Source organism: Sorghum bicolor, chromosome 1 (genome assembly GCF_000003195.3).
Source record: "Sorghum bicolor cultivar BTx623 chromosome 1, Sorghum_bicolor_NCBIv3, whole genome shotgun sequence".
Taxonomy (NCBI): Eukaryota; Viridiplantae; Streptophyta; class Magnoliopsida; order Poales; family Poaceae; genus Sorghum; species Sorghum bicolor.
The window spans coordinates 3,555,688-3,574,555 of NC_012870.2; the positions used below are offsets into that span (position 1 = coordinate 3,555,688).

Consider the following 18,868-nt stretch of genomic DNA (forward strand, 5'->3'; position numbering starts at 1 on the left):
ATCTTTAGAAGCCATGCTACTGAGTGCTAGGCTCAAAAGATTTGTTTCGCAAATTATAGATAAACTATGTAATTAGTTATTTTTTATCTATATTTAATATTTTATGTATGTACCGTAAAATTTGACATGACGAGAATTTTAAAAAAGTTTTTGGATTTTGGGGTGAACTAAACAAGCCCTGAATGCACTCATACAATTGCATCCACGTGCAGACATGCAGCTAGTTGGTGAAAAATTTTAGGTGTAGCTATTGTAGCACTTTTGTTTGTATTTGATAATTATTATTCAATCATAGACGAACTAGGCTTAAAAGATTCGTATCGCAAATTACAGATAAACTATATATTTAATACTTTATGGATGTGTCCAAAAATTCGATGTGTGATAGTGAATCTTGAAAAAAATTTGAGAAGTAAGGGCCTGTTTAGATGCACTCAAAACCCAAAAGTATATAACATTCTTCATGACATCGAATCTTACGACATATGCATGAAACATTAAATATAGATTAAAAAATAATTAATTATAGAGTTACATGTAAATCATAAGACAAATCTTTTAAACCTAGTTAGTTCATGATTGACTAAATACAAACAAAATTGCTACCGTATTAAAATTCAAAAAGATTTTGCATCTAAACAAGAGCTACATGAGGCCCAACTTTATACGGTTCCAGCATTGTTCGTTTGAGATTATCAGCTGAATTTGCCAGCCATTTAGCAGTGTTTTTCTTTTACAATAAATCAGCCAATAGTATTCTACCATATCTTTTGTATCTTGTATACCGAGCCACGCCGATCTGATCTGCCGTGCCGTCTTGTCCGTGGCCTTGTTTAGTTCAAAAAAAATTATAATTTTTTTAGATTTTTCGTCACATTAAATTTTACAGCATATATATATATGCAATATTAAATATTGATAAAAAAATAACTAATTATACAGTTATCTGTTATTTACAAGACGAATTTTTTGAGTCTACTGAGTTCATGATTAAACGATATTTATCAAAGTACTAAGATGTCCATTTTACAATTTTTTGAAACTAAACAAGTTCACAAAAAAAATTATAAAAAATTTTAGATTTTCCGTCACATCGAATCTTGTGACGCATGTATAAAACATTAAATATTAATAAAAATAATAACTAATTGTATTGTTTGTCTGTAATTTACGAGACAAATCTTTTAAGACTAGTTAGTTTATGATTGGACAATATTTATCAAATATATAAATAAAAGTGTTACAATATTTTTTTTTTAATTTTTTTAACTAAACAAGGCCCTAGGGAAAAAGAAAAAATTCCGAGTCCCTTCCGCGTTCGGGTCGCGATCGCCGAAGAACCCTCGCACGACAAAATTGCATCTCCTCTCCTCCCCTCCTCTTCCCGAGCTCCGGGCACGCCTCCTCTTTCCGAACTCCGGGCACGCCGCGCCACGCGACAATCAGGTCGATCTCCTCTCCCCTCCTGAAATTGTGAAAAATGCCTCGCGCCCGATCCGAATGCTGCCGTCCTCGTGGGGGGGTGTCGGGTCTGTAGAATTCTGTGTTGCCATGGTAGGGTTACGGGTATTCGGCTGTGGGCGGAAGGCGCCCCCTTCGCCTGCATTTGTTGGAATCCATGCTTGCAGGGAGGAGGGCCGAGGGGGGCATCGGGTAGGCGAATTGAGTAGCTATGGATTGTTAGTTTTTGATCATTGGGTCAATAGGAACGAGGTCACAGCCTGTTCGATGGTTTGACGCAGCGACGGCGCGGCTCCCCGGCGGCTGGCGGCTGGCGACCGGTAACGTCGCACTCCCCTCCCCTCCCCTCCCTCCCCGCGCCCCCACCTCGCCGCTCGGGTTGCTGGGAACTGCGCGGGCGGCTGGGCGCCGCGTGGGTTCGCTACGGTCCGCCCAAGGTGGCAGGCGACCGGCGGCTGGGCCTCCGAAGCCGCCGCGGCCCCGACGCCCTCCTCTGGCCAGCGGCGCTGGTGACCGTCCTCCCCTGGCCGGCGGCTCCCACCTCCCCCATCCACTTCAGCGGCAGCAGCAGCAGTGACCTCCTCGACGTGGCCGGCCGTTTGACGAGGTTACAGCTCTCCATGGGGTCTTTCTCTGCTCTGGCGGCTCGCCTGGACTTCACCCACGGGCGTGCCTTCGAGGTGGAGACCTAGTCACCGCGGAACGGGAACGATGCAGCGTTCCACGTTCCGGGAACGAGCGTTCGGGACAGGAACGCGGGAACGAAATCGTTCCCACAGTGTAAAAATTGCATCTAAAACGTCGTTTCCATTCCTGGTTTGTCGTTCCTCGATCCGTCGTTCCGGGAACTCGATTGCCGGTTCGGCACACTGGTACACCATCCCTTCACCTCGGCTGATGGCTCCTTCCTCCTAGCTACTTTCCTTCGCTTCCTGTTTCGTTTGATGGAAGACTCAGTTTCGTTGGCTCTCCAATCTTGTTTGGGTGGGCGCGCCTCCGGTTTCCATGTGCAATTCCTAAGCACAAATCATTTTCGCTTTTCCGTCTCCTGCAAACAAGTTGGATTTCATGTTTATCGCCTTCGTCGGGTTATCACCTCTCAATTCGAAATCTATTTTCATCTCTGGAGTAGTGGCACTCCTAATTGGGAGAGAGAGAAGCGCTTCTGGGAGGAAGAGCTGGAAAGAGAATGGTCTAGAGTGCTCTCCATGAGCACAGAGATCTCTGAAAAAGGCTAGCAACAGACATGTCTCTTTCGCCAAAGCTTTGATTCAGAGTCCTCCCAAGATCATGGCCAAACCCCCAGGTGGGTATCCTCCTCGAAACCCCCATAGGATGATTAAATTCGGATCCTTCTCTTGTGCCATTCCCGCATCCAGTGATAGTCTGGTGCCTTGCGTCTTCGTCGGTGATAAGTTTGATTTCCACCTTGAGCGTCATGTTCTTCGTGGTTCTAACTGTCTCAGCGATGCCATGTGCACGGCAAAATCTCCGGAGGTTTCCATGTCCCATTCAAATTTAGATTCTTTTTTGAAATGTAGCTGCTGCTTGGCAGTTGGACATTTGCGCTCAGATTGCAGAAACAAAATCAGATGCCTAGCCTGCCACAATTATGGGCATGTTAAAAGGAAATGTCTTACCATGGCCCGGACACCAGGTTAGTGTGGATGCTGAAACAAATCCCTAAGATGATCCTTGACAGCCAAAACTGCCTTGATTCTCATGCCGAAGTCATTGGGACGCCGGACTCTCCACCTCACACAAGTGATGCTATCTCACCTCTTGATGAAGAGGCGTTCGAGTTTTTAGCAGCCAACAAGCTTTGCATTGATCAACTGTTCTACAGCAGCTCCACTTCAAGTGATGCCACCTCCATACCTGCTGAACATGACATCCGACTCAGTGCAGCACAGACAAGGTGCTTAGACCATCTCGTCTTTGACAGGTGGGCATTACCCGATGGACCAGCTGGTTTCCAACTTCAGGGGCGGGCCAACCTGCTCCAGCACATAGCTGATCCACTAGTGTTGCAACCAATTACTATTGATAGACATATGTTTGAGGAGCAAGCAGTCCCAGAACAGGTGGAAGTGATCCAGCTAACAAGTCTTGAAATAGGAACGAGGTCCTTTTGGTCTTGGGGAACGGGGTCCATTTCTCTGTCCCAAATTCATGTTTTGTATATCTAGTGATGACATGTGACACTAAAGAGGCGATACTGTTCTTCAACATCAGAAATTAGGCTAACGTTTATTCTATTTTCACTTCCTTTGTATTCTAGCATGCACATTCTTCCATTTTAAGTTCATTACATCAGTTGACAAGTTTGTCAAAATAATTGGCAGGATATCTATTTCGATATATGGACAAGGTGTCTGAAGATACTCAGTGAGATGGATAAGAAGAAAGCATTCGATGACACTGAACCAGGACCAGCTCCTTCTCGTGCCGTCGACAGATTTGGTTTTATAAAGCCAGAACAAAGCAACTCACCTGATGGAATTCCAAAAGGAAAATCTATACATGAACGTGAAAGGTATGACCTGCCATACAAGCATTCTATTGTCAGAATGTGTGGGCTGTATGATATATTAGGGTAATTGCATCTTCTTGTTTGTACCAATTTCATATGTTAGTCTATTCCCATAGGTGGTTGTAAGATCATCCTAGATTCTATTTTCTTCTTTCTAGCAGCTCTTACTACATTTCTGTGCATAAGATTGGGTCTTAGCTTTGCCAGCACTTACTGGTACAATGGTTCTAATACATTAGACTGCTTCACTGATAATGTACACTTTTTATTACTACCTTACTCATGCCTCTGACACCATAATATCATTCTTTTCCGGTATCAAGACTATTTACTTGTGTATATCAGTTACTTTTCTTACTGCACCTTCTGACCTTCCTTTTTATTTCTCTAAACAAGCTACCTTACAAGGTCCTTTTATTCGATTTTCTTTTTTCTGTTACTATAGGGAGGAAAGAAGGATAAGAAAATGGAGGAAGATGATAGGTGTTGGTGGTAGTGACTGGAAGCATTATGTTAGAAGGAACCCTCATGTGGTTAAAAGGCGAATAAGGAAAGGAATTCCTGATTGTCTCAGAGGACTTGTTTGGCAGTTGATTTCAGGCAGTCGGGACCTCTTACTAATGAACCCTGGGGTTTATGAGGTACCCGTAAGGATCCTTTTTTTTCCCTTGCAATCTTGGCATTCTATATGATTGTGATTTGCCTAGTTATACTAGATTGAGAAACAGGGGAACAAGTGAACAGCACATGAAGTGGCATACATGCATTATTGTTAAATAAAATATTTGAACTTTGAAGATCATATATACTCACATCAACATTGGATCCTATTTAATCCCATTCTTGAGGTGCAAATTTGTACAGATAACTCCACCATGCTTTTATTGACTTCACTGAAGTTTGTGGCTAGTCTCTTAAGTCCTGATAGTTTTGAAGGAACTAATGTTCTATTTTTTATAGTTTTATATCTATTACAGTCTGCATTTATATTTCTTAATGATCAGAGTACTATGTAGACTAGTGCTCTTGCTATTGATATATCTTAATCTTATTTGTATCATTGTGCTATACTTTGGGCAGACACTGGTGATATATGAGACATCAGCTTCTGAATTGGAAATTATTCGTGACATATCACGCACATTTCCATCTCATATATTCTTCCAACAAAGGCATGGTCCAGGCCAAAGATCCTTGTATAACATTTTGAAAGCATATTCTGTCTATGACAGGGATGTTGGATATGTGCAGGTTTGTGTTGAGTCCAGTGACCTAATTTTTGGATACAAAGATCTCTCTTGAATAATATTCTATTGTTTATACAATTCATTTAACAGGGAATGGGATTTATAGCTGGGCTGCTGCTTCTTTATATGAGTGAGGAGGATGCATTCTGGTTATTAGTCGCATTGCTGAAGGGAGCTGTCCATGCACCAATGGAAGGCTTGTATCAGGTAATCGCTATTATCTTAGGATTACATTTGGATTTCCAGTTGTTATAATTTGAGGGCTTCATAAGATTGTTTCGTTGCTGTCTTTATTGTATATCCTATCTGACGTATATAAGTTTTAAACTACTAAGTAGCAAGTAAAATATTTTCCTGGCTACTCGTATTCCATCAGTGTTCATCTTCATTTTTGAGTGATTAGTAATGCTGGAGGTGCAAAATTGTAAAATTTCTTCTTTTCTTGAGTAGACTTACATACTATAAACTTCTACTGATCTGTTTTTACCCTTGGAACAGGCTGGTTTGCCGCTCGTGCAGCAATATCTGTCTCAGTTTGAGAAATTAGTTATTGAGCTCATGCCAAAATTGGGACAACACTTTGTTGAAGAAATGATAAACCCAAGCATGTATGCAAGCCAATGGTTTATCACAGTTTTCACATATTCCTTCCCATTTCATCTAACTCTTAGAGTTTGGGATGTGTTTCTTTATGAGGTTAGAATCTTATCCTGCCATATGTGTATTTCGTGTTTAGATTACATCTTGGTTTATTTGACCTTTCTTTAGGCATTATTGCTTCATAAATAGTATACTCTGTTATATCTGTACAACTCTTTTCATTAGGAAACCCTACTTGTGTACATAAAGAGTTTTGACTTAAGATATACTACCTCTGTCCACAAAAGAATTCAATTCTAGGTGCAATCTTGGTTAACATGTCTAAAGTTTGACCAAATATATAGGTAAAAATATTAATGTTTATGACACCAAATAAGTATAGTATGAAAATATATCTCATGGCAAATCTAATGGTACTTATTTGATATTATAATATTGGTATTTTTCATTTATAGTTAGTCAAACTCAAGATACTCTAACTTGTTACTGTGCTAGAATTGTATTCTTTTGTTGATTGACGGAGTAGTTATATGAAATGGATTGCTGTGCTACTTTTAAATGGTCTTCTAACAACACAGCTGCTTGTTCCTTTTCTCAGTACCCTTTTCATGTGCGACCAAAACTTTTTGACTTGAAAGTTTATTTCATATGATCAGGTTATTGTTTGATGTGTTATATTCATTTGAATTTTTAGGTGCTAATCTACCAATCTGTAGTTGATGCAATACCAAAAAAATACTGATTATATTGTGCACTTTCTGATCTGGTTGCTATTTCTTATTGCTGGTTGATACCTAACAGGGTATTAAGGTTGTATTCCAAGTTGGATTGGCTCTATTGAGATTCTGTCATGATGATTTGGTTAGTATTTTGTATCTTCTGTCACTTTTGCTTGAAACCATATTTGAAACAAATATTGAGAAATACTGAATTGCTAACCGTCAGGTCAAATTACCTTTTGAGAAACTGCTACATTCATTGAGAAATTTCCCTGAGGAGGCAACAGATCCAGATGTATTATTGCCACTTGCCTTCTCATTTAAGGTAATTCACTTCTTATTGCGCAAAACTTGTGTTTACATGAGTGCTTGCTTTTGGATAAATGTGCTCTTGCATGTATCATATTTGTGTGTTTCTTTTCATTTTCCCGTCATAGCAAAAACTAAAAGTTGACCTGTGCTGTTTTCTGAAACTATTTCTATTTGTTGCTTTTTGGCTTATAGTAAGATATAAGAGAACTCTCATTAGTATGGTATATAAATTAAAGGTACTATACTATTATATGAATTCTCTTAGTTATAAAATGTTCTTTTAACCTATAAGTTTCAGTGATCTTTTTTATGTGACTTTAATGTTGATGCATCTGTTTGCTAGCTAATATTTCCAATACTGTGGTGCTCGATTAATTTGCAATATAGCATGTTGCACCGTTACCTCTGTATTTCGTATTTCACTTGTGTCCCAACTCCCAGTAGAGCATTGAACTACCAAATTTAGATAACTGGACCAGCATGTTAGTTGTCTCGCTTTGTTACATTCAGATGTGAAAGAAAATCTAGCAAACTCCATGTGCTTTATTTGGGTTTCATTTGACAGTCATGAAAATCTGCCCTACATGGAATATAATAAATACCATGGTTCTGTTGTATTTTTTTTTTTAAGGTATCGACTCGTCTTGAGGAGCTTCATAAGGAGTATCAGAATCCAGGGGCAGGCACCAGTGAAACTTCAAGTAGCAAGCGGCTTCAGCCCCTCATAGCAAAAACAATGAGCAGGGTTGGCAGCCGTGTGGTGTCAAACTTAACTGCAGTGTCAAACTTAACTGCTGACAGAAAATGACAGACATGTTCTCTTGTTAAACGAGCCACACCTTGTTGTAACTTCCATGTACATTGTATAGAAAGAAAGGCCTTTATTCCCATGCTTCGTTCTTTGTTTTTGTTACCATTACATTGCTTTTATAAACCAAAGTGGTAGAACCGCCCGTCGAACTAGGTGGGGCATGGGGGTTCCTGATGTACTCATTTCTGAAGAACTGTAAATACTTGTGGATCAATGCAATGAAGTGATGTTCCAATGCTTTATTTGTGAGAAGTCTGGCTGTACAAGTTGAGGTTGGATCCATTAATACTGCTAGTGTCAACCAATGTCAAATTGGCAGTGCATTTTTTCTCTCTTTCCATCCAGTAAATATAATTAACCTGTAGTCTCCCTTCAATTTTTTTTTAAAAGCCATTAATCTTGCCCCCAGGAAAAATATGATTTGGTGACGTAGCATTCAATGGTTTTGATAACAAACGGCTCGACACTACACCTGTCAGAGACAGAAAAGAAGCTCCTACAGCGACATCCAACGAAGATCAGAGGATGAGGAGCTCCTACAGCGACATCCAACGAAGATCAGAGGATGAGGATGCTCTACTGCTCTCCATTATTGGCGATGGATTAATTGAATATTGTAAGGGGATTTAAATTTGGCTTACACGCATTTATAATCTACAGTAAACATTATTATACTCTAAACTAAAATCTGTGGAACTCTCTCAATGGGTGAAGAATTGAAATTAAAATCCTGGCTCCGATCCACGCTGTTATAGCCAAAAGTTCACGATCCTAATACCCAGGTTCGCTGATTTGTTATGAGAGAAAAATACTGTTTAATGGCTGGCAAATTCAGTAGATAAGCTCAAACGAACAAGCTCTAAAGCCTTGTCTAGTTCTAAAATTTTTGGCAAAATGTGAATAGTACCAATTTCGTTTGTATTTGACAAATATTGTCCAATCATAAACTAACTAGGCTCAAAAGATTCATCTCGTCAATTCCGACCAAACTGTGTAATTAGTTTTTATTTTCGTCTATATTTAATACTTCATGCATACCTCTAAAGATTCGATGTGACGGAGAATCTGAAAAATTTTGCAAAATTATTTGGGAACTAAACAAGGCCTAAGTAGTACTGCTAACCAACCACATGACATTGAGGCAGCAAAGTCCACGATCCTAATCTCTACTGCATCTTCTGTCAATTGATAAACCTGGGTCTGTCTTTCCACATACAAATACCACATGTCGATTAATATAATTCCTTGTTTTTCTCGATCGGGAGTAAGGGTTCCACTAGTTTATTGGCAGCTTATACATACCATCATCATCGGGCCGGGCGGCATTGCAGTTCTTGTGCTTTGTAAGCCAGCACAGTCAGCACGACGTGGACCGTCTGATTATTAACCTATTGCGTTCCAAAGCCGCCGGACCGGACGGCGGCAACAAGATAAAAAGTAGAGTAGCAATGGACCAGTAACCAGTGGTAGCGGCGTTTGGATCTCTCCTTTATATACAAAATGCAACGTCTGCCATCGTCCAATTCCCATCACTCCAACCACTCCGCGGAATCGTGCCTAGCCAGTCTTCTTCCTCCACGGTCCACGGACTCCGGCCGCGCGCGGCCTCGCTCGTCGTCGTCGTCGCCGGCCGGCTCCAGCCTCTCGTCTCAGCCTGCCGGCCAGCCATGTCGGCGGCGTTCAAGGCGTTCCTGAACAGCCCAGTGGGCCCCAAGACGACCCACTTCTGGGGACCCGTCTCCAACTGGGGCATCATCCTCGCGGTACGTCCTGCTCATGCTCTTTGGTCTTCATCGCTGAGACTGATGAGAGAATTCCCAGCTCCAGATCGTGAATCGTCTCTCTCTCTCTCTCTCTCTCTCTCTCTCTCCAGGCATGAGCTGAGCTGTTGAACACCAGTAATATCTAACGAAGGATAGTTTGACTTGAGTGAGAGTGTGAGTCACTTTTCGCTCGCAGGTCATTTTGTGTCAGTCTGTCTGAATCACACTTGCTTGGTGTGTTTTGAATCACACAGTTTAAGGTTTGAAACTGGATGCTCTGCATGCCCCTGTAGTAGGCCTGTATACGAATCATATCGAATCTTGCATTTCAGTATATCCGCCGTCCATTTCCATTTCACTGAACTGAATGAACGCTCAGTACTTATTTGATCACTACAGAGTACAGACAGACCATAGCTCCACAAACTCCGCTATTTATACCCATGCCGATAAACGATATGGGTATATGATATGATCAATCTATATCCAGTATCCGAAAAGACACTCGGGTATCTGTGCCACCTTAATTTGTAGTGGTTGGAAAAAAGGACAGGCTGCAATGATTTGGAGGTCTATTATTTTGGTTGCAACTTTCATCGCATCATTTTGGTTTATTTTTTGCTTTTTCGATTGAGACGTACGTGCAAATATCCATTCCCTGATAAGAAAGTAATATGTGCAAATAATAATTTGTTTGCGAGGGATTAAGTAAATACTGTATATGTGCAAATAATATGTGATTTTCTATTATATTTTTCCATGAGAGCGATTCAGCTATAGCCAATCGATCTTAATGAAAATCCCTGTAGTGATCAAATAAGATACCGATATTTGCTATAACCCGCAATTTTAAACCTTACTTGTCGAATAGGAGTATGGATACAAATATTAATCAGATGTATCATGATAGTCGATTGGATATATATCATCATACTTGGATAGTTGTTTGTTTTCTAATTAAGTAAGGTCTATGTGAGTTTTCAACCCAGTTTGATTCAGAGGTATAACTTTTTTTCTTAAAAAAGTATTTTTCTATTTATAATATATTTACAATCTTATATGTATTATGGACTAAATTTAAATTTATTACATATTCCAATATATTAGTAAAAAAATATTGAAAATTCATAATTATAACATCATAAATATTCTAGTAAATTTGAAAAAAAATGAAGTTTAAACTTTACATTAAATATCTATAAATACAAAAATAACTATATAAATATAAATACTCGTATTACTTAATATTATTTGGATTTAAGAAAATGAAATGATTTTACTAACTTTTCACTAAAATTTCCAAATATGAAATAATTTTTAAAACACAATATCTGATTCACATTTTTTTTTGTTCTACTTGTTTTCATTCACTCTTACTTGCCGGTACATTACAACTAAAAACTCCGAGGATTTATATTTTGCAGAGTGTGGCTGATACACAAAAGCCCCCTGAAATGATATCCGGCAATATGACAGGAGGTATGTGAAAATACTTGCAAATTTGTATGCGTCATAGTTTTTTTTCAGCTTTGTAGCCATCATTGATGTTTTATGTTTTTTCCTCGTAGTTTTGTGTGTGTATTCTGCACTCTTTGTCAGGTTCGCATGGATGGTACGACCTCAGAACTATTTCCTTATGGCAACCCACAGCTGCAACGAGGTTGTTCAGCTCTACCAGTTGTCTCGCTGGGCTAGGGCTCAAAAGTAAGGGTTCTCCACTAAATCTATTCTTACCACTTTGTTGCAAAAAGCTTAACGGACATCATTAGCCTTACCCTCACGTTCCGTGCTTGCATTTCAAAACATTGTTTACATCCCCCACCCCCCACAACCACCCACACACCCACACTCCTCGTAAACAAACACAAAACATTACAAAGTTTTGAGCCTAAAGAGAAAGTAATGGATGAAGCTACCGTGTGGTCACGAGAGCACTCGACCCATACCACCACCACCCATAGACATTAGAGACGCCTTGTCTTATTGCACTGCCCATCGACCCCACCCTTCACTAGTCCTTTGCCTCTGCTAACCAATTGCTAACGAGGCTTTCCTACCCCTACTCCACCCTACCGTCGCTTCAACCCACCACCAGCGCTGACTCGCCGCCCCCACCCACTTACCATCACCTGTCGTCATGCCAACCTGTAGCTGAAGTTCTAGGGTCCAGAGAGGAAGTAAACTCTAACTTTAGCGATGGTGTAGCGACAAACGACCAATAGTGCCGGTCACAAATTCGCATGAGCGAACTTGCATTAGAGTTTTAAAAAGTAATGTATTAATGCTAGAGATTGAATTGTGCAGGTTTATGGAGAAGAAAGAGTTAGGAGGTCCAACCATAAAGACTGACCCTAAACCATAGTCACTTTGAACAACGATGAAACTACGAACTCATGCTTCGACCATACAATTTATGTATTACCACAAGGCTATTATGATGTGAGAAACTCTGTTATACGTGCTGTAGGTTTATTTATAAATATTGACTTTGCATCGAGCAAATGGTGAGCCGGCTGAGGCCCAGGGTCCGCCCCTGGTCTGATCATGTTCAAAGTCACGTGCCCAATGCATTATTAGATTTATTTAGAGTCCTCTTTCACCCGGTACTCCCTCCGTCCTTAAAAGCTGCAACTTCTAGAGTTGTCCTAAGTCAAAATTTTAAAACTTTGACCAAATTTATAGAAAAAAATACTAAACTTTATAGTACCAAATTAATACCATTAGATTTATCATTGAATATATTTTCATAAGATACTCATTTTATGTTATACATATTGATGCTCTTTTCTATAAAATTGGTCAAAGTTAAACAAGTTTGACTGACACGGATTATAGGAATTGAAGCTTTCAATGTTTGCTTATTTACTTTCTCCATTAGAAATTGTAGATTGACTACGTACTGTGTATCTGTTGAACTTGCTAATTTAGCAACGTTCATAGAAAATCATATTACCATCTACGGAGTATAATATAAAAAGGGGCTAATGAAGAGTAATAAATGTAGTTTGATGTTGTAGATGCTTCTGTATTTTCTTTATATATTTATTCAAAATTAGAGAACTTTAACTTATGACAAAGCTATAACAATTTATGATTTTGGAACGGATAGGATATACAGTAGAAGAGAAGAATTATGGAACAATTTGGGGCAGAAAAAATCTTCAAATTTATTGGATGCCATGCGACGATACCGCCGGGTGCACTTGAACTATTTAATTTTTATTAATCCCCATTCTCCAACTGCAACTGGACAAGTACTGGTCCTCTTCCCTTCCCCTTCTTCATCAATTCCTCTGTTTCCCCCGTTCTCCACCTACCTCCTCGCCCTCGTCGACTTGTCTCTTCCGCCGCCGCCGTCGACGAGAGCTGCGCTAGGTACCCCTCCTCCCCTCCCTCCATGGGCTGGTGGATCTTTCTCGCAGAACGCTACCGCTGGTCATACGTCCTGTCGAGATCGCCGACCCCCGATTTCCCTGCTATCGTTACTGAATTCGATGCGTGACATGGATAGGTGATTTCCGCTGCTTCCCTTCTCCCATGGCGACGGCGCTCAAATCGTTCCTGAACAGCCCCGTCGGCCCCAAGACCACCCACTTCTGGGGCCCTGTCGCCAACTGGGGCTTCGTCATCGCGGTACGCCTCTGCAGTTCATGCTTGGTTTCTTCGGCAAATCTATGCGATTCGTGGATTGTAACGACGCGCCGAACGTAATTTCGCAATAGTATTGATGCTAGCGTTGTCGGAGTTCAAAAATGGCTTTAATCTGTTTATAGGGCTATTCGAGTCGGGGCACCTTTTCTGTATGAGAAACATCAAACATCCGTAGGATTTTATTCTGGTAGCTAAGATGCTAAAGCAGAAGGTTCTTGCTTTTGGTCTAGTTAACTAGTCACAGACAACATACTATTTAGAAGCAAGGACAAACGATTGCTGCTTTGTTGTATCAGTTGAATCTGCAACAAAGTTCTTCCTCATTTTCTCTTCTATGTGATTCGGTGTCTGATGGGAAACAAAGTGCTAAGTGTTAGTATCACAGTTAAGGCTTAAGGGGAGTCTCCATAATTCCAGGAGTTTCATGGCCTTGAAAGCTTGACTCTGTATTTCTCTTCTATGTGATTCAGGCTTGATTGGACTAACAACTTAATTCAATATGTACACTGTTACAGACTTAGAGTCTTAGATATCTTGTTTTAGGCATATTCAAGGTGCCTGCAAATTGTATTCAGCTGAAGGGTCCTAATATTGGCATTGAAGTTATTGGGCACCCAGTTGCATGGTGTAATCTGTTCTAGCTATTAATATTTTAAAGGGCGATTTTCCTTTTGTAAATTAATACTTTGATAATGTTCGACTGTACCTTGGGTTGCTGTAAATTGTTTCTGGTGGTGGGGGGTAAGCTGCCATAAAACTGCAGTGATAGTTATCATTCTGAGTTACTCCATATTCAGCAACTATCTACATCAGATTGTTTTCTCGCTGGTGCTAAGTAACAAATGTTTGACCTGATCATTTTTCTTGTTCCAACTAAACCACCCTAAATTTCAATTGTTAAACTTTGACTCTGCAAGTTCACCCTTACCCGCAAAAGTTATTAGATTTCTAGGTAAATCCCTCTGACGGACACATTAACCATATATTTATGTATATAGTATACAGTTAGACCCTCTAAGTTGTGTGTCCTTTCATTGAACTCCTTTTTTTAACCCAACTAAACTATATCTCTTTTGATTCTGTATTTGGTTTGCAGGGTTTGGTTGACATGAACAAGCCTCCCGAAATGATATCCGGCAATATGACAGCAGGTAGGAATTTACTAGGGATCGTCTCACACTGCCAATTTGATGGGTCACGTCAAACTGTCATTGATGCTTATGTTTTTATGCAGCCATGTGTGTATATTCTGGACTCTTTATGAGGTTTGCATGGATGGTACAGCCCCGAAATTATTTGCTTCTGGCATGCCATGCTTCCAACGAAAGCGTTCAGCTCTATCAGCTATCTCGCTGGGCTAGGGCTCAGGGGTAAGGCTTGTGAAGTGAATTTGTTCCTTCAGCATAATAGTTCAGTACCAAGTTTACTGTCCTAACTGTTTTCCCTTGACAGCTTTTTTGAGTTATGGTTCCTGTCCTATTTCTCTTTTTGATAATATTGAAGCTAGCACAAAAAAGAGAGTTGATGTCAGAGTTTGATTTTCGCAGGTACCTGGAGAAGAAAGAGCCAGAGGCCCAACAGTAAAGAGGGCATGCAACACTGCAATCACTTGTTCAATAAAGAAACTATGCTGTGGAAAACATTCATTCTGTTGTCAAAGCTTAAGGATTTGTTCGTGAAGTGGTGTCGACAGTGCCTTTAGTGAGCATGCAGTTTTTGTATGTTTGCAAAATATGCTGAGGAAATTTTATGATTCCTAGTGCTGTTACAATCTTCTGCGTACTTTTCTGTGCATTTGCCAAGGCACATTTGGTTTTACATTGCGTTATGCAATGAATTTCCCCAACTATTCAGCATATTGCTGCCTTCTTACTATTTGGCACTATTTGTTTTACCTGGCTCATGTGCCCAAAATGCTTAGTAAAAGATCAGTCGTTGCGAAATTTTGCTCCGGTCCCTCGGCAATGTCATCCTGGATAGGAATATATATAAGCATTGATTGAAAAAAAAAATTCATCTTAGGTCACAATGCAACTTTTAGACCTGGATAAAATTACAAATTTCAAGATAGAAATTGATAATAACATTGTTTGGTTCACCACCAGCAGCAATAGTGCTCAATGATTATGATTCCCTATGTTCTAAACTATAGATCGTTTTGACTTTTCTTTATACATAGTTTTTGATACTCGATCCATCCCAAATTGTAAGTCGTTTGACTTTTTTAATCCCAAGTTTGACCACTCGTCTTATTTAAAGTTTTGTACAAAATATTACTTTTTTTATTGTGTATTAGTTTATTAATAAAAGTTCTTCAAAAATGACTTAAATTTGACTATATTTGTACAAATTTTTTGAATAAGACGAGTGGTCAAACTTGGGGTAAAAAAGTCAAATGACTTACAATTTGAGATGGAGGGAGTATATAATTATGTTTAGATGTATAGTACAAACTATGTTTTTTAGAAAAAAGCTAAAGCAACTTATAGTTTGGAATGAACGGGGCATGTTTGCTTGGCTAAAAAGTTATGTCTTATTTTGAGAGAAAAATAATATTGAATGACTAGTAGATTTGGTAGATAACCTCAAGCGAACAGGCTCCCCATGCTTGTACTCCCTGGTGCTTGCGCTAGAGGCTCACAAATGCACTCTACCTATGACAATTGTTTCTGGGCATTGTTCGAGTGGATACATTTTGCACCTAATGGTCCCTAAAACATTAGTGATCTTACTAGCTGATAGTTGTGCTGATCATCGTAAATCTTTCATATATTTCACCTTTGCGCACGAACATTTAGATTCGAAAACCCTAGGGTAGTTGCACTTTTTTCCTATGAAGCTCAGAAAGGTCTATCTAGAGTTGTCAGTGGAGCACCGATCCCTATTTCTCTAGGGAAAACTGTAACCTTTTCTCTCATGGCTGAAGCACCGCGGGCATGAGAATTATGATCTGCATCATATATATAGCTTCATAAAACCTTGAGTTGCATATTTGCTGTCAGTATATATTGAAGAGAATTTACAGATTGCATAATTTGTGATAAAACCTACCGGTTCACATCATAGATAAGGTATCTTGTAGAGGATGATGTAGATGATGGTAGCTTCATGTACAACATGGTAAGATATGTATGGGTATAGAAGACTGCAATCTTCGGCCTATGGGCTTTGCATCGGGTACCTAAGTATGTTACGGAGCACCAAATGGCTATTCAACACTGTAGGACCATCGAATCTGCTGGTCATATACTCTCAGTAAAGTGTCAGGCTGTGGGCATCTTCCTTAGCTGTTCGTTTGAGCTTACCTGATCTGTCAGTTATTCAACAATGTTTTTTTCTTATAATAAATCAATGAATAGTACTTCAACAGATAAGCGGACAGTCTAAGTGTGCCATTAAGCCGATGTAAAATGCCAGAATTTAAATAATTTGAGGAGCATGGGGTTGAGTCACTGAATCTTAAACAAAGGTCTTGTGAATGGGAGGCAGGACTATATCACAGGAGTGATCCTTGGTCCGGCAATCATTAATGGAGTCATCTGTATGGGTAAGTGTGAAGCCTGAAACGAAATCTAAGGGTCTGTTTATATCTCAAAACTTTTGGCTGTAAATTTTACATTAAAACAGATGTTTAGATGTTTCCTAAACTTTTTGGTCTGCAACACACAAGACACGGATCCCTAAACAAGTTTATACAGTTTTGGGGCTCCAAGGTCCCAAATTCCTGTTTAGATTCATTCTTCCAAAAAATGTTCATTTCTCCAAAAGTTTTGATTGTTTGGCTGCATCTAAACAGGATCTAAATATTCATGTAAATGGACGCCCAAATACTCACTCCTAGTTTATTATTGTCATAATAACTATTATTACGAATAACCTTAGAGTTTTGAGCAGAGAAAGAGAAAGAGAAAGCTGATGGATTATGATGGTTAACTGAAGGACACGGAGCAAAGGAGATTTGGTTGGAGGATCAAATTATATAAGAAATGTGGAAGTGTACATGAGAAATGTAGTAATAGAGACACGTAGTATGCTACTGAAAAATAAGCCGTGGCAAACTAATGTAGCAGGTAAGTAAGTTGAGTCGGTACTGGTATGTACTCAATCCATCCCAAATTGTAAGTCGTTTGACTTTTTTAATATCAAGTTTGATCACTCGTCTTATTTAAAGTTTTGTATAAAATATCACTTTTTTTATGTGTAATGGTTTATTAATAAAAGTTCTTCAAGAATGACTTAAATTTGACTATATTTGCATAATTTTTTTTGAATAAGACGAGCGGTCAAACTTAAGGTAAAAAAGTCAAACGACTTATAATTTGGGATGGATGGAGTATGAATTAAGACAACCAAATTTTCCGAGGAACCAAGAGTATGTGCCGAGGGCATTCAGTAGACAACCTAGAGGTGAAGGTACGGAGCAGCACCTTGAAACCTCGATCCTAAGAAGGCAACAATTCAAAGTTCTGAAGTAATAAAATTTTTGCCCAGAAACAAAGATCAATTAAAGACCAGATTACACAGCATATAGTTGGAATTGTTTTGAAGCATCGAAGAGCACAGGTTGAGGCTCACCATTTCGTATAGAAGTAGGAGATCATTGATACATCATTGACAGAACTAACTAGCAATGCCACACAGTTGTAGCCTGAAAAAAATAAATAACTTTCATTGTAGGAAGAAAAAAAAGAATCAAGTTTGGCATAAGAAAGCAAACTGAACTATTTATAGAGATCTCAGCTCATGAGGTGCAGGTCGTTGCTACTGTTCGTTGTAAATGGTAATTGAAATGTTGAGAATTCTTTTTTGTGCTGCACACAACGTGGTTCAATGCAATTGTTAGGGACTGTTTAGATTGGCAATGAAAATTTTTTAAGTGTCACATCGAATGTGTCGGAAGGATGTTGGGAGGATTTTTTAAAAATTAATAAAAAAACAAATTACATAGCTCGTCAGGAAACTTCAAGACAAATTTATTAAGCATAATTAATCTATCATTAGCATATGTGGATTACTGTAGCACTTAAGCCTAATCATGAAGTAACTAGGCTTAAAAGATTCGTCTCGCGATTCTCAACTAAACTGTGTAATTAGTTTATTTTTTTATCTACATTTAATGTTCCATGTATGTGTTCAAAGATTCGATGGGATGGATGAAAAAATTTTGGGTGGGAAACTAAACAGGGCTAGTAAATGTAGATGGAATATAGTCAGGTCAGGTAGGTTCGTTGCTGCACACAACGTGGTTCAATGCAATTAATTCGCTTGAGCTTATATTTACTAGTTATTCAATAATATTTTTTTCTTATAATAAATAAATAAATAATATTTGTAGTTATAGTTTTATGAATAAGTGAATAAAATTTGTTTACTGATCTAAAATTATAGCTAAAAACTACTGTTGACTAGGGGAAAAAAATACTGACTTACAAGCGAACGGCGAAAACACCGGAGGACGAGTGGACGACGTTTCCGAAATCGAGGACATCCTTCCTTACTTTTTTTTTTAGGCTGTATGCATGTTTATCAGTTGGAGGCAACACGAAAGTTCCGGAAGCGCTGCTGGTGCGCTTCGGTGGAGGCAGGCCAGCAACAGTGGCCGGAAACTAACGCAAAAAAAAATCAACGGTAAGGGAACAGAGGTGACGTGGCCGGCTGTGCCTAAGATATGGTATACACGTGTTTATCGGTCGGAGGCAACACGAAAGTTCCAGGAGCTGCTGGTGGGCTTCCGTGGAGGCAGGGTAGCAATGGTGGCTGGAAACTGACGT

General features: G+C 39.4%; 2 protein-coding genes and 1 long non-coding RNA gene across 6 annotated transcripts; 2 read left to right on the forward strand and 1 right to left on the reverse strand.

Annotated features, from left to right (window-relative positions):
- LOC8081217 (EVI5-like protein) lies at positions 1,291-7,935 on the forward strand. The gene is made up of 9 exons (XM_002463652.2): positions 1,291-1,446; positions 3,807-3,997; positions 4,440-4,635; positions 5,075-5,245; positions 5,332-5,448; positions 5,740-5,937; positions 6,643-6,702; positions 6,787-6,885; positions 7,504-7,935. Exons 2-9 carry the CDS (start codon positions 3,855-3,857, stop codon positions 7,678-7,680), a joined length of 1,161 nt encoding a protein of 386 aa, XP_002463697.1. The 5' UTR covers positions 1,291-1,446; positions 3,807-3,854; the 3' UTR covers positions 7,681-7,935.
- Positions 9,193-15,039, forward strand: LOC8061128 (mitochondrial pyruvate carrier 1). 3 transcript variants are annotated; one of them, XM_002463654.2, is made up of 8 exons: positions 9,201-9,446; positions 10,871-10,925; positions 11,015-11,150; positions 12,556-12,821; positions 12,958-13,079; positions 14,194-14,248; positions 14,332-14,467; positions 14,645-15,039. In XM_002463654.2, exons 1-8 carry the CDS (start codon positions 9,351-9,353, stop codon positions 14,679-14,681), a joined length of 903 nt encoding a protein of 300 aa, XP_002463699.2. In that variant the 5' UTR covers positions 9,201-9,350; the 3' UTR covers positions 14,682-15,039. The 3 variants fall into 3 exon arrangements, 2 of the variants coding, with proteins under 2 accessions (XP_002463698.1, XP_002463699.2); XR_002449034.1 differs by lacking the exons at positions 12,556-12,821; positions 12,958-13,079 and having other exon boundaries at positions 9,193-9,446; XM_002463653.2 differs by lacking the exons at positions 12,556-12,821; positions 12,958-13,079; positions 14,194-14,248; positions 14,332-14,467; positions 14,645-15,039 and adding an exon at positions 11,751-12,032 and having other exon boundaries at positions 9,196-9,446.
- LOC110431622 lies at positions 14,975-18,708 on the reverse strand. 2 transcript variants are annotated; one of them, XR_002449036.1, is made up of 3 exons: positions 18,528-18,708; positions 17,673-17,745; positions 14,975-15,069 (listed from the first exon to the last, which is right to left on the reverse strand). It is a non-coding gene; the product is annotated as an uncharacterized LOC110431622 (long non-coding RNA). The 2 variants fall into 2 exon arrangements; XR_002449035.1 differs by lacking the exon at positions 14,975-15,069 and having other exon boundaries at positions 17,438-17,745.